Source organism: Rhinopithecus roxellana, chromosome 1, assembly GCF_007565055.1.
Source record: "Rhinopithecus roxellana isolate Shanxi Qingling chromosome 1, ASM756505v1, whole genome shotgun sequence".
Classification (NCBI taxonomy): Eukaryota; Metazoa; Chordata; class Mammalia; order Primates; family Cercopithecidae; genus Rhinopithecus; species Rhinopithecus roxellana.
The window spans coordinates 176,348,695-176,363,787 of record NC_044549.1 but is presented as its reverse complement, the minus strand read 5'-3'; the positions used below and the strand labels follow the sequence as shown (position 1 = coordinate 176,363,787).

General features: G+C 40.9%; 1 protein-coding gene across 2 annotated transcripts in view; it reads left to right on the top strand.

Annotated features, from left to right (window-relative positions):
• PLCL2 (phospholipase C like 2) overlaps positions 1-10,392 on the top strand; it is a 215,686-nt gene extending 205,294 nt beyond the window's left edge. Inside the window, exon 6 of one of the 2 annotated variants that reach the window (XM_010377148.2) lies at positions 9,519-10,392. In XM_010377148.2, coding sequence (XP_010375450.1) covers positions 9,519-9,698 — 180 coding nt within the window. In that variant the 3' untranslated portion in view covers positions 9,699-10,392. Of the gene's footprint in view, positions 1-1,095; positions 5,076-9,518 lie in introns of those variants that run through there. The other variant, XM_030933444.1, reaches the window with a different exon arrangement.
• The last annotated feature ends 4,701 nt before the right edge of the window (positions 10,393-15,093 follow it).

Genomic DNA, 15,093 nt, shown 5'->3' with positions numbered 1-15,093 from the left:
TGTGGGGAGACAAACTGATTTGCAGTTCATGTTCCGTGCCCATCAAACATGTGAGTGCACATACAGGAAGCCAAAAGGACAAAAAACATCACTCACTCTTGGAATGAGCCTAACATCCGGTACAACAGCCTGTGTCCTGTTGCTCTAGGTTTAGGTGACTCTGATGATCAGGGAGTCTTTTTTCAACCATAAGGTTTGTTGAGACTTCAGTGGGAAGTGAGCCTGACCAAGCTAGGAGGCCTTCCTTAATTCCAATGAATGTGCCACAATCTCAGCCAGCCTCAAAAGAGCTCTTGAAAGGAGAACTGTCAACGTATAATCATAAGAGGCGATTTAGAATCCGTAGCCAAGACTCCTACAATCCATTCATTCTTTTTTTCTCCCCCCCGCCCCCCAGAGTTTTGCTCTGTCCCCCAGGCTGGAGTGCAGTGTGTGATCTTGGCTCACTGCAACCTTCACCTCCCGGGTTCAAGTGATTCTCCTGTCTCAGCCGCCCGAGTAGCTGGGATTACAGTCGCCCGCCACCGTGCCCGGCTAATTTTTGTATTTTTAGTAGAGACGGGTTTTGTCATGTTGGCCAGGCTGGTCTCGAACTCCTGACTTCAGGTGATCTACCCACTTCAGCCTCCGAAAGTGCTGGGATTACAGGTGTGAGCCACCACACCTGTTTCATTCTTTTGTTCACTCATTCCTCATTCAACAAACACACATTGGAAATCCATATTTCTGTTTCTGCTTTTAATTACAGGAAGAGTGAATTGTCTACACAGTTTTTGATGTGCTGGGTACATGAAAAATGTAGTGGACATTTCAACTTGCTTGCTTTAAAATATTGTATGTGGTCTGTGGGGTTCAACTCTCTATAGTTTTGGCCTCACAGTTTAGTTTATCCAACAGGAAAATAAAACAAACACACCAGAGAGAAAGGTGTGTGTGTTTCAGTGTGATTTGCTGTTCAGACTCTACCTGACTCAGTGTCCTTTTTATGAAAGAGGAATGGTAATAGCTCTTCCCCTGCATCCTGTCTTTGTGGAGCAGGTGGTATCAGTGAAGGTACCTAAATTCTGCTGGGTTCCTGTCTGTGTTCCCAAATAGGTAAGAAAGCCAGGAAGGAAGAGTATTTTCGTGCCTCAGACTCCCATAATGGTATGAGTACCCTCCTTCTTCTCCTCCCTCACACTGCATGTGATTTGGAAGAAAAGTGCCTGCTGGCCCCCAGGAAATGGCAAGTGCTAATCTTTGCTCTCTTCAACACCCAAGCATGTGGCCATTACACAGATGGCAGAGGGCAGGGGAAGTCTTAGCTGCCACACTGGATCCCTCACCTCAGAAGTAAGACAACTGTTTTTCTCTAATAGATAGTTGGACAAAAGGACTTTGAAAACATTAGCCAGTTGTAGAATCCCTGTTGTTTTGTCCCTACGTCTAAATAAAAGCAATGACTTGTACTTGTTAATTTTGGCTCCTAAAATGTAGCACTAACAGATGTGTCTTGAAATATTTTTAATATATTAAAAACTAGAACATCTTTTGTGGTCATACGGAAAGTATGGTGATTAGCCCAAGGGTTGAGCACAGCTGGGGTGCGGTTCTGGCATTTGGAGCTGCCATCATTCTTTTCCTGGCTGCTGCGGCCTCTGATCCAATCCCAGGTAAGCCACAGGCCCAGCCAGAAAAAGCACGGTCATGCCAGACTCGCAGCAAGAGCTGCTGGGATCCAGCCACTGCCCTCAGTTACATCTTTTAAAGATTACTAAGTAAGAACCTTAAATATTTTGACCTAAGGTTGTTAAAAACTCTTTCAAGATGAAAACCAAATAGAATAAGTTAAAAAAAATTCAAACCAGAATGTGTGAAATCAAATGACATTTGAGTTGTTCAGCTGAAAACATTGCAAAGCCAGCTTTGTGGAAGGAGTCTTCAAAACCAGACACCCTGTGTCAGTGGGTGGCAGTGTTTTAAGTAACCTTTGCTCTTTTCAAGTCTTTTGAATCTATGAAATATGAACACTGCTACAACAAACACCCCCACCTCTTTCAGATTTTTTTATTTTTTTTTTTGAGACAGTTTTGTTCTTGTTGCCCAGGCTGCAGTGTAATGCCACAGTCTTGGCTCACTGCAACTTCCGCCTCCCGGGTTCAAGCAATTCTTATGCCTCAGCCTCCCAAGTAGCTGGGTTTACAGGTGCCCACCACCATGCCCAGCCAATTTTTTTGTATTTGTAGTAGAGACGAGGTTTCACCATGTACTCCTGACCTGAGGTGATCTGTCTGCCTTGGCCTTCCAAAGTGCTGGGATTACAGACATGAGCCACCATGCCTGGCCAGAATTGTTCTTCACTCACGCTGCATGCCTTACCTCCAAGATGTCTTAAACATGTATTTTTAGACACATAGAACAAACTAAAAGTGATGTGGACAAAGTTCAGCAGCTTCTGAAGCCCAGATTTATTGCCTTTGGGAGTCCATTGTGTCTTGCCTTGGTAACGTCCAAAGGCCTATTCTGTTCAAGATACCATGATGACTTCTCTGAAGTTGAGAAATGTAAGATTCAACGAGATGAAGGATTCTGCTATTACCACATTAATTACCATATGCCATCTGGGGATTTTTGTTGTTAAATACCCTGTCATCATGTAGTAGATCTATATATGCTGACATGGAAAGATCGCTAAGACATAACTTTTCTTAAAGAAAAAGGGAAACCAAAGAACAATATAGATTGCTTGATTGTATTTACATTAAAAGTAAAATAAGATAACTGTTTGTAATATACATATAATGCCGAGAAAAAGACAAAACTCATTGTTTAGGGGGCAGCTGTGAGATTAAAGGGGAGACTTTCACATTTTACTTTAATTACGTTACTTTAAATGCATTCAACAGATGGTTATGGAGCCCTGACTCTGTACCTGGCACTGTTCTAGGCTCTGAGGATTCAGCATTGATCAGAAGACAAAAATTCCTGCCCTCATGAAGTTTACATTTAGTGGAAGAGACAGACAATAAACCAAGCAGTAGAGTAAGGCAATAAGTATTATGGAAAAAGCAAGGCCGGGAAGCAGTAAGGAGAATTACGGACAGGAAGTGAGAGTTCTAATTAGACAAGATGGGGCTGTCAGAGAGGGCGCTGCTGTGAAGAGGACATCAGAGTCAAGATGGCATCAAGGGGAGGGGAGGGAGCTAGCCAGGTGCATTTCTGTGGCAAGGGCATTCCCTGTAGAGGGAACAATGAGTGCATAGACATTGAGGCTGGACTAAAGAGGACCTGATGGGTTTGAGGAACATTTAGGAGCGTACCATATCAGAGGCTGGGTGAACACTACAGGTTGGGTGGGTGGGTGAAAGAAGTCAGATGAGGCTGTGGGCAAGGACTTTGACTCTCACTCTGAGTTATTTAGGGGAGCTGCTGAAGAGTTTTAAACAGAGAGGACTGGGATGTCCTGTGTTTTAATTTGAGCTCTCTGGCTGTCATGTTGAAAATCGAGAGGGAAGACCAGTCAGAATAAACTTCAAGAAAGATTATGGTGGCTTAAACCACAATGGTGGCAGTGAAGATGGTAAGAAATGGTGAGAAACTTTATATATATGTTTTGAAGATTGTGACAGTAGGACCTACTGACAGGTGGGATGATAGATGGAAGAAAAAGGGAAGAGTAAATAATGACACCAGGGTCCTTGGTCCAGGTCAAGAATGGGGTTGCTTTGACTGAAGAGTAGCTGGTAGTAGGAGTAGTAGCAGGATATCAGAAACTCAACTGGACGTGTGATGTCCAAAGAATGATGCCTAGATAGGCATTTTGGTAGGTACTAATTTTTATTAATAAAAATAATAAGAGCATACATCAATGAAATTAAAAACAGAAAGTGCATAGAGAAAAATCAATAAAACCAAAAGCCACTCCTTTGAAAACCTTATTAAAATCAATAAGTCTTTAGTCAAGCTAAGAAAAAAGATGATACAAATTACTAATGTCAGAAATGAAATAAAGGACATCACCACAGATTTTATGGACACTAAAAGGACAATGAAGGAATATGATGAACAATTCTATACCCACAAACTTGAAAACCTAGATGACATAGGCCAATTCCTTGAAAGGTAAAATCTGCCAAAACTCACATAAGAAGAAATAGGCAATCTGAATAATTCTATATCTATTAAAGAAATCAAATCAATAATTAATAAGCCTCCAAAACAGAAAGCACCAACCCAGATAGGTTTACTGGCTTCTACTAAACATTTAAAGAAGAAATGATACCAATACTCTACAGTCTCTTCCAGAAAATAGAAGCAGAGTGAATACTTCCTAACTCATTCTAGCAGGCCAGTTTTATCCTAATACCAAACCAAAGACATTAGAAGAAAAGAAAACAATAGACCAGTATCTCTCATCAACACAGAAGCAAAAATCCTTAACACACTATTAACAATTAAAATCCAAAAATGAATAAAAAGAATTATTCACCATGATCAAAAGGAATTTATACTGGGTATACAAGGCTGATTTAACTTTTGAAAAATCAACTAATGTCATTCATCATATCAACAGGCTAAAAAAGAAAAAGTTCATGGTTATATCAGTAGATGCAGAAAAAACATTTAACAAAATTCAACACCCATTCATGATAAAAATTCTCAGTGAACTAGGAATAGAGAGGACCTTACTCAACTTGATAAGGAACATCTACAAAAATCATACTGCTTATATCATATTTAAAGGTAAGAAACTCAAAGCAATCCTGATAAGATTAGGGACAAAGCAAGGATGTTCTCTGACACCAGTGCTTTCAACATTGACCTGGAAGTCCAGTCCTAACTAATGCAGTAAGACAAGAAAATAAAATAAAAGGTATATGTCTTGAGAAGGAAGAAATAAAACTGTCTTTGTTCACAGATGATATAATCATCTATGTAGAAAATCCAAAAGAATTGACAAAAAAATCTCCTGGAACAATATAATAAGCAATTATGGCAGGGTTGCAGGATACAAGGTTAATATACAAAAATCAATTGAATTTTTTTTTAAGAAAAAAAATTTTGAGACAGGGTCTCACTCTGTCACCCAGGCTGGAGTGTACTGGCATGATCATGGCTCACTGCAGCTTTGACCTCCCTGGGCTCAAGTGATCCTCACACCTCAGCCTCTCAAGTAGCTGATACTTCAGGTGCACACTAACATACCCAGCTAATTTTTGTATTTTTATATAGAGATGGGGTTTTGCCATGTCGCCCAGGCTAGTCTTGAACTCCTGAGGCTCAAGTCTTAGCCTCCCAAAGTGCTGGGATTACAGGCATGAGCCACCACACCCAGCTAATTGATTTCTTATATACCAGCAAAGAACAGGTGGAATCGAAATTAAAAACACATGACCATTTACATTAGAACCCCAGAAATAAAATACTTAGGTATTAATCTAACAACATATATATGACTTATATGAGGAAAACTATAAAACTCTTGTGAAAGATATCAAAGAATTAAGTTAATGGAGAGATACTCCATATTCATGGATAGGAAGACTTAATATTGTCAAGGTATCAGTTCTTCCCAACTTGATATATAGATTCAACATAATCTCAATCAAAATTCCAGCAAGCATAAAATTAAATAAATCCACCAAGTTATTTTGTGGATATTGACAAACGGATTCTAAAGTTTAAAGAGAGAAGCAAAAGACCCAGAATAGCCAACACAATATTAAAGGAGAGAATAAAGTCAGAGGACTGACTTTATCTGACTTTAAGACTTACTGCAGAGCTACAGGAAATAAAACAGTGTGAAAAGAATAGACAAATAGATCAGCAGAACAGGATAGAAGAGCCCAGAAATAGACCCACATAAAATAGTTAATCGATCTTTGGCAAAGGGGCAAAGGCAATACAGTGGAATAGAGACTTCATCTTTTCAATAAATCGTGCTGGAAAAACTGGACATCCACATGAAAAATTCAGTCTAGGCACAAATCTTACACCCTTCACAAGAATTAACTCAAAATAGATCATAGACATAAATACAAAACACAAAACTATAGAATTCCTAGAAGATAACACAGGATAAAATCTAGGTGACCTTGGATATGGCAGTAATTTTTCAGATACACCACCATAGACAATCCATTAAAGAATGGGTAAGTTGGACTTCCTTAAAATTTAAAACTTCTGCTCTGTAAAAGACAATGTCAAGAGAATGAGAAGAGAAGCTACAGTCTGTGAGAAAATATTTGCAAAGGACAAGCTGATAAAGTACTGTTTTCCAAAATATGCAATGAACTTTTAAAACTCAACAGTAAGGAAACAACCTGATTAAAACCTGGGCAAAAGTCTGAACAGTCACCTCACCAAAGAGGATATACAAATGGAAAATATATTAGCACCACATGTCACTAGGGAATTGTATATTAAAACAACAATGAGATACCAATACACATCTATTACAGTAGCCAAAACACAAAACTAACATCACCAAATGCTGGTGAGGATGTGGAACAACAGGAATTTTCATTTATGCTGGTGGGAATGCAAAAAGGTGCAGACAATTTGTCAGAAACTGTCAAACTGTCTGTAGTTCTTACAGAGAACTAAACATACTCTTATCATATGATCCAGTGATCATACCCCTTGGAATGTACCTAAATGAATTGAAAACTTATGTCCACACAAAAATCTGCATACAGATGCTTATAGCAGAGTTATTTTTAATTGCCAAAATTTGGAAGCAGCAAAGATGTCCTGCAGTAAATGAATGGATAAATAAACTGCAGTGCATCCAGACAATGGAATATTATTCAGCACTAAAAAGATACGAGCTATCAAGCCATAAGATGACATAGAGGAAATTTAAATGCATATTACTGAGCAAAAGAAGCCAATCCAAAAAGGCTACACACTGTGATTCCAACTATATGACATTGTCGAAAAGGCAGAACTTTGGAGACAATAAAAAGGTCAGTGGTTGCCAGGGGTTGGGAGTGGGGAGGGATGACTAGCAAAGCACAGAGGAATTTTAGGGTGGTGGAACTATTCTGCATGATCCTATAAGGGTAGATAGATGTTGTTATACATTTTTCAAAACCCATGGAATATACAAAACCAAGGGTGAACCCTAATTTAAGTAATAGACTTGAGGGGATGTGGCAACATAGGTTCATTGATTGTAACAAGTATACCACCGTGGTGCAGGTTGTGGCTACTGGAGAAGGTTTGCATAGGGAGGGAGCGTAAGGGAACTCTCTGTAGTTTCTGCTCTGTTTTGCTGTGAACCTAAAACTGTCCTAAAAATTAAAGTTTGTTAATTTAAAAAAAAATAATATTTGGAGTTTTAAAACACAAATCAAAGACTAGTTACAGTCTATTAAGACTGTGAATGTATGTAGCAATTCTGCTTGTGAAGGGAAATACAGTATTTAACATGAAATTATACTCCTGACACAATAATGCTATATATACAGGGACCTCATAACTAGTAAATTTTCAACATGTGAGTCCAGTGACTAATAAGAATGAATAAAAATGAAGCTCCTTTAGTTAATCTAAGCAAGGGAACATCTATTTATAGTTACTAATTAAAGGACTCTGTAAAGCAGGAAAACCATGTATGGTAAGTGGTAAGCAGCAAACTTCTGTGGATTTGGGCCTCATGATGGTTTAAAATTGCCTTGCAATTTGATCTCACAAGTGGCTGACATTTGACTACAGTCCATTTGCCAGCCAAGGTAAGTCCCTACCCATTGCTGTCTGCAGCTGGCCCCAAGCTCTTGCTGGACAGGAATGCCTTAAAGGGGACACACACTGGGAGGCAGTTCAGAAAGAGGGAAATGGGGAGGAGGTGTAAGTAGGACAAAGAAAAGTCAAACTACAGAGGAATCATAAAGAAAATAATAGAATAGGCCGGGCGCGGTGGCTCACGCCTGTAATCCCAGCACTTTGCGAGGCCGAGACGGGCGGATCACGAGGTCAGGAGATTGAGACCATCCTGGCTAACACGGTGAAACCCCATCTCTACTAAAAAAATACAAAAAACTAGCCGGGCGAGGTGGCAGGCGCCTGTAGTCCCAGCTACTCGGGAGGCTGAGGCCGGAGAATGGCGTAAACCCGGGAGGCGGAGCTTGCAGTGAGCTGAGATCTGGCCACTGCACTCCAGGCCGGGCGACAGAGCAAGACTCCGCCTCAAAAAAAAAAAAAAAAGAAAAGAATAGAATAAATTGAGAACCCAAGGGGATGGAAAAAAATAGCAAGCAAGGAGAAAAAGAAGAAAAGGTAATAGTGTAAGTAGAAAAAACTGTTAGTGGAAGGCAGGTTAAACTTGGAAGAAAAAATGAACAAAAAAACAAAGTAGGAGTGTTGGAATTTACAACAGTAGAGCACCACATCATCTCTTCTGCTCAATAATTTTGGAATTGTTGGCTGATGCATTAGCCCGGTGGTTCTCAACTGGGGGTATCTCACCCTCCCACTCAAGAGACAGTTATCAATGTCTGCAAACATTAGGGTGTGCTAAGGGTGCTGCTCGATATCTGAAAATACACAAGACAGCTCCCCACCTCCAAGGAATTCTCTGGTCCAAAATGTCAAGAACAGAGAGGGTGACAAACTGCATTGGCCCATTGTCAGCACCAGTTCCAAACTCCAGGTGACTGTGCTTCAATTCACCCACTGTTTTCTGACCTATATCGTGTTGTACTGCATACAGATCAAGTCGATGGTCAGACCTCAGCAAAGAAATTAAAATTTGGCTGATAAATATATCCTGAGTAGAGAATCCTTTGCTTCACTCTTTCTTTCAGCAACTGCTCAGTGAGGACCTGCTGTGTGCCCACGGCTGTCAGCACTTACCAAAGGCTGTGTGGGCTTCAGAGATGGAGAACAGATCAGTGGTTGCCAGGGTTTAGGGATGGTGGAGAGGAGGGGGTGGGTGTGACTTCCCAGTGGTGATGGCGCAGTACTGTGCCTTGGTTGCCATGGTGGTTACGTGAACCCACACGTGATGAAGTCACACAGAAGCATAGGCACACTTTGTACCCCTGTCAGCATCTTGGTTTCGATATTGTGCTATAGTTATGTGAGACATAACCACTGCGGGAAATTTGGGAAAGGGCACACAAGACCTCTCTGTACTACACTTGTATCCTTCTGTGAATTTAAACTTATTTCAAAATAAAAAGTTTTTTTTTTAATTCAAACCTTAAAAGGGAAAAGACAAGATTGGCCAAACAACTAATGAAAGATGTAATTGTAACCAGGATAGACAGGAATAGTCCATGCACACAGAACCCCATGCAGATCTATAAATAGAAAGGGCCAGAAAAGCAGCATACTCTTGGAGTGTGGTATTGAAATTGGGAAAACAAACTCACTTTTTATTAAAATTGACCTATTCAGATGCAGTGCCAATAAGAAATAATTATGCCCTCTTGTGGAATCAAAATACTTATATTTCAGTGAAAGGTATGTATTATTGAAGTCTAACACTAAGTTATGTCATATCTAATACTGTTTAATTGCATGTTTTGTTATAGGGACAAGCAGATCTTTTGAAATATGCTAAGAATGAGACTTTGGAGAACCTGAAACAAATCCATTTTGCTGCTGTTTCATGTGGACTGAATAAACCAGGCACTGAAAATGCTGATGTCCAGAAGCCACGCCGGAGCTTGGAAGTCATACCTGAAAAAGCAAATGATGAAACTGGAGAATGAGGAAATTTACAATAAATCATTATGGAGTTTATAACTCTAGGACCAATTGTAGTCAGATGGGACATTTGCTTTGCACTCGCTAATGAGAATAATATTCGGGATTTTAAAGCACAACTGGAATAGCTAATTACAGTCTATTAAAACTGTGAATGTATGTAGCAATCCTGCGTGTGAAGGCAAATAAACTCTATAGCAAGCAATTATATTGCTGGCCAAAATATGCTATATTTGTATACAAAGACATTCTAACTCAGCTCCAGTATGAAGAACAGATTATTCACTCTAGCTCCATTGAGAAACATTTTCCTAAGTGAAAACAATTTCTTAAGATGGAAATGGATTGGATTGTCAAATTATTATTTATTGGAGAAAAAACCTGATCTACGCATTTTTACTTATGTGGGGTTGCCAGAGTATCTGGGTTCTAGATGATTTTGGTGGCATGCTTGCTGAGCCATAATTATTAAGGAGAATGTAAGTGGACAGGTTCCCTGAATCCTCGGGGTCCTTGGAGAGCCATCGAGGAGAATGTGCAATTGGACTGAAGCTCCCTGGCTGAAGATACATGCCGAGTCAGCACATGGGTAGAGATGATGTAAAAGCAACAAATCTGGAAACAATACATTGTAAATAGTTTTTCATTGTATGAAGTAGTGTTCACATTAAAAAGATGTTTTATGATATTTCTCCAATAGCAGTACATGTGTTTAATGAAGCCTTAACTTTTAAGATTTCTGGTTCAAAATATTCTACTCTGAAGCGTGGCCACTTACTTGTTGAACAGCTTTGTCAAAAATAAGTTGCTTGTCTGGGCTGACCTTATTTTGCTTTTGGTAAGGTTTCAACAGCTTTAAGCAATAGCAGCTGACTGTAAAGTGAACCGAGATACCCACAGCTGCCCTCCTGATGCTTCTGAATCAGGTCTGTAGTGATGTGCGCCTCAGAATCTGGCAAATAGTAAGTCAAAAGCAGTTACAGGGCAGGAGCAGGTATAGCTTTCCTCCAGTTCTACTGGCAACAGATTCCTTCAATTTATGTCTGTCTAAGAAAGTATCTATTTTTCCTTCCCTTTTGAAAGGTAATTTTGAGCCAGCCGAGTTTTTAATCCAAGCTTTTATTTTCCAAATCAGTGAAACTTCGTGCTTTCAAGATACTGAACACTGCCGCCTGATTACTGCTTCTCCCAAACCAAAATTGCTTTCAAATTTTGGAAGGGTCAATGTTTACTCTAAATCTTCAACAATCCCTTCTTTTCTGTTCAGCGACTCAGGTATGTGAGCCAGATAAGTGTATGTGATCTTCAGCTGAGTATCTTATTAGTGATTTCCTCACAGTTCAAGAGATGCTCAGGCGCTGATGCTGCTCATTTGTTTCTGCCCAGGCTCCTTAGTATCCTCTTAAATAATGCTTTGCTCGGTTCTTGTCATTTGCATTCTAATAACGTGCTTAAGTTAAGGTGCCCATCTCCACTGCCCTTCTCTGGATATAATTTGTTAGAAAATAAGCCTGTTACTTGGATAATGGTGCTGTTCCCTGCACACCCAGCTAACCACCAGCCAGTAGCTTAGGCTCTTAGCCCAGAAATGAACTCTACACGGGGTAAAAAGGAATAGAAAATAACAGAGAATTAAAAGTAAACTTATAGAATGAGAAATGAAATAATGTGTAACCTAGATTATTGTTACAAATACTTAAACTTAGCTGGTAGGTAAATAGCAATATTCAATTTAAAGTGAAAAATCCAGAAATCATGAAAAATGTCTTTTAAAGAATAATGAAATTGAAAAAAAAATTTTACATGTCTAGTAATGACAAGCATTATCTAATATGTGACTTGAATAACTTTGATAGCAAAATACATGTAATATATTGTAGTTTATACAGGCTTAGAATCGATTTTAAAATTGAAGGAGTGTGAGAGAACATTCAGTCTTACACTTTCTTTTTCAGATGCCAAAGTTGCAGATAAAAATAAAATGCATTGCCTGATGTCAAAAAGTCTGTTAGGGGTAGTGTTGGTGCTGAACCCAGCCCAGGGTTTACTCCACCTTTCCATGATAAAATGTCAACCGTCTTTTGACCCATTTCATCAGAGAAATAAGGCAGGTGATGGGAATGGCAGGCATGTCTGCTGGGAGTTGTTCCCAAAGCTGCAGCGCTCCTCCTGTTTATCTGGTAACTGCACCATCCTTCCTGAGGATGATGACTCCTATCAGCAGAGCACAAATTCATGGCCAGTTGAGCTATTCTGTTCTTTTTTTCCCATTCATATGGAAACAGAAAACATTCATTAAACTGGCAAGGGCCAAGGTAATGATTTCTGGACCTCTATAAACAGCTTTTTCTTACAAAGGACTGGTCCACTCTGGATTGAACCTGAGGAGGCCTTGTTATAACCCCACAGGTCAAATAAAAGTGAGATCCCTGCTCCTGGGTTGCATAAGTTGTGGTGACAGCAGGGGTAACATATTTGCTTCCTTCCGTTATCTGCATTCCTTAAATGGGTGTGGGGGCACCCATTTAAGTTACTCATTGTAAATAACAGTAATTCTTTGTGAATTTGACTAATGCTTACATAGGGCACGTTATAGACACACACACACACACACACACACACACACACACTGCATTATTCCCAATTAGGAGGAATATATACAATCAGAGGTAGCATGAAAACAACTGGTAAATCTCTGCTGAGGACACAGGAAAATTCAGAATTGGACAAAAATGCACAGAAATCATGGAAAACACCTGGTCAATTCAGTAGGAAATGAAACGTCACACTGGCAAGCCCAGTGTCACGTTTCCAGCAGTTATGTTGATGTCAGTCCCACAGAGTAAATCCTGAGGCCTCTAGGAACACACTAAGTACATTCTGCTTCCTCTTTGTACATACATATTCAATGTATCCTTTCAGCTACTTAAAGTCTTACAGGCATTGGTCTATTTTCTGCCTTTAGCAGGCATGGCTTCTAAACAATGGGAAAGAAGCCATCTAAACACAAGTGCTTACCATCTCCGGGTGGGTGTGACCCAGGAACCAGGGCAAGGAGCAGAGTTCTTAGGCCTGGTGGTGGGCAGCCCCTAAGGAGGCTGTTTTTCCTCACCTACATGGAGTTGGGCTGTGAAGCACTGAATGAGGAAAGCCATCCAGCTTGCAAATGTTTCCACATGCAGTCTTTGCCATGTGGCCTCATAGTATGTTGAGGTACTTTGAATTTGTTGAATCTTCAATCAAGCGTTTTAAAAAGTTATAAATGCAAATTTAGTGTGGTTACAGCTTAGTTCTGATTTACCCATCCAATGAGGAAGAACACCCAAGCTGGATATATCTGTCTACAGGTTCGGTGGTTGCTCATGTTCTCGCCAATATTTGCTACGAACAGACCTAATATTTGCTGTCAGTTGTAAGAATTTTCTATTTCTAATATTTGACAGTGGGACTCTTTGTTGGGGCTGTGTGCCAAGGGCTGTGTCCAAGACACTTTGCACATATCATTTCATCTTCTCAACAACTGGCAAAGTATTTGTCTGATGTTACAGATGAAGAAATGAAGACTTTAGACAGGTTAGTTAACTAAGGCCATAGAGTGCTCAAGTCAGGATTTAAACTCAGCTTTGCTTGCTGCAAAACCTATATTCCCAACCATTCTTTTGAATTCTAGATATATATGTATCACCTCTAAACTACAAGTTGGGTACTATCTTGTAAAGTAAAATGAGGCAGTTATTGGCATTTTCTTCTTCCTTTTTTTTTGAAACAGAGTCTTGCTCTGTTGCATAGGCTAGAGTGCAGTGGTGCAATCTCGGCTCACTACAACTCTTGCCTCTCAGGTTCGAGTGATTCTCCTGCCTCAGCCTCCCGTGTAGCCAGGACTATGGGCGTGCACCACCACGCCCTGCTGATTTTTGTATTTTTAGTAGAGATGGGGTTTCACCATGTTGACCAGGCTGATCTTGAACTCGTAAACTCAAGTGATCCACCCACCTTGGCCTCCCAAAGTGCTGGGATTACAGGCATGAGCCACCATGCCCAGCCTTTTTCTTCTTTAATGTGATACGTGGACTCTCTAGAAGCCACTGAGACTCTGATTTTATTTAGCCCATTTTAGACACCAGGGATTCACTCTGGACAAAAACAAGCATGGTCCCAGCCCCCATGGAACTCACAGTGTAACTGGGAAGAGAGACATTTATCCAAATAATTCCAAAGATATGGGTGCAATTAAAACTATGGAAAGTGCTATGAAGAGGCCCCCCTGAGAGGCTACTGGGGTTCCATCCCATCACTTCCTAGCTGAATGCTGAGGGGAGGTGTGCTTAACCTACCTTACCTCTGTAATTGTGGAAGTATTTTGTTGAGTGCTGCTTTCCCATACAGGGGTCTTAGGAGTTGTTGTAAAGCACTTAGACCAGCCCAGTTCACAGTGGACTTGTTGTAATGTTGCCATTTCTTATTGATAGGTGGGAACATGAGGGTGTTTAATGGGGCCTCACCACTCTTGAGAAGATGGAGGGAGTATTTACTGCTCTGTAACACAACCCCTAAAACCTGAAACAGTCATTTGTTCTCATGTCTGGGGCTTTGTGAGTTGACTGGGCTCACCTCAGTTTTCTTACTTGGGGTCTCTTGTGTAGGCACTGGCAGATGTTAGCAGGGGCTTTGGTTATGTGACTGGGCTAAACTGCCAGCTGGCTCACTAGCTAGCACAGCCACTGCAGGGAGCTCAGCTGGGGCTGTGAACCAGGGTATCTGCACAGGTCTCTCCATGTGGCTTGGACTCCTCACTGCAGGACACTGCGTTCCTAGAGGGATTGGCCCAAGGGCAAGCATTCCAAAGACCAACATGGACGCTGCTCTTCTTCCTGAGGCTCCTGGAGGCCTATCCTCAGAAGCCTCAGCATGTCCCTGAGGCTACATCCTATTGTTAAGGCAAGTCACTAGGTCCTGCCCAGGTCCAAGGGGGTGGAGAACTCAACCAGGGGGTGGCAAGGTCACATTGTGGAAGATGATATGGGATAGGAGATGTTAAGACTATTTTTGGAAAATACAGTCTACCGTAGAAGCTTCCCTGAGAAAGCGGTATTTGAGCTGAGACCTGAAAGCAAAGACGCTCTCTCTACTTGCCCCACCCCAAAGAAAAGGGTCAGCAGCTGGCGATAGAAGAGTGGAAAGCAATTCAGGCAATTTAGACCAAGAGCCCAGCATGCTGCAAAGGCCAGTGGCAGGAGGGAGTGCAGCCTTGTTTGAGGACCTGAAAGGACAGTGAGACTGGGGTGCAGAGAAGGAAAAGGAGAGGGTGTGGAGTGAGTGGCAAGGGCACAGGGGCCTCTCATGGAGGGTTTGGCAGTCCTTGTTAGGGAGTTCTTGTTTTCCTAAAAGATTAGTGCCAAC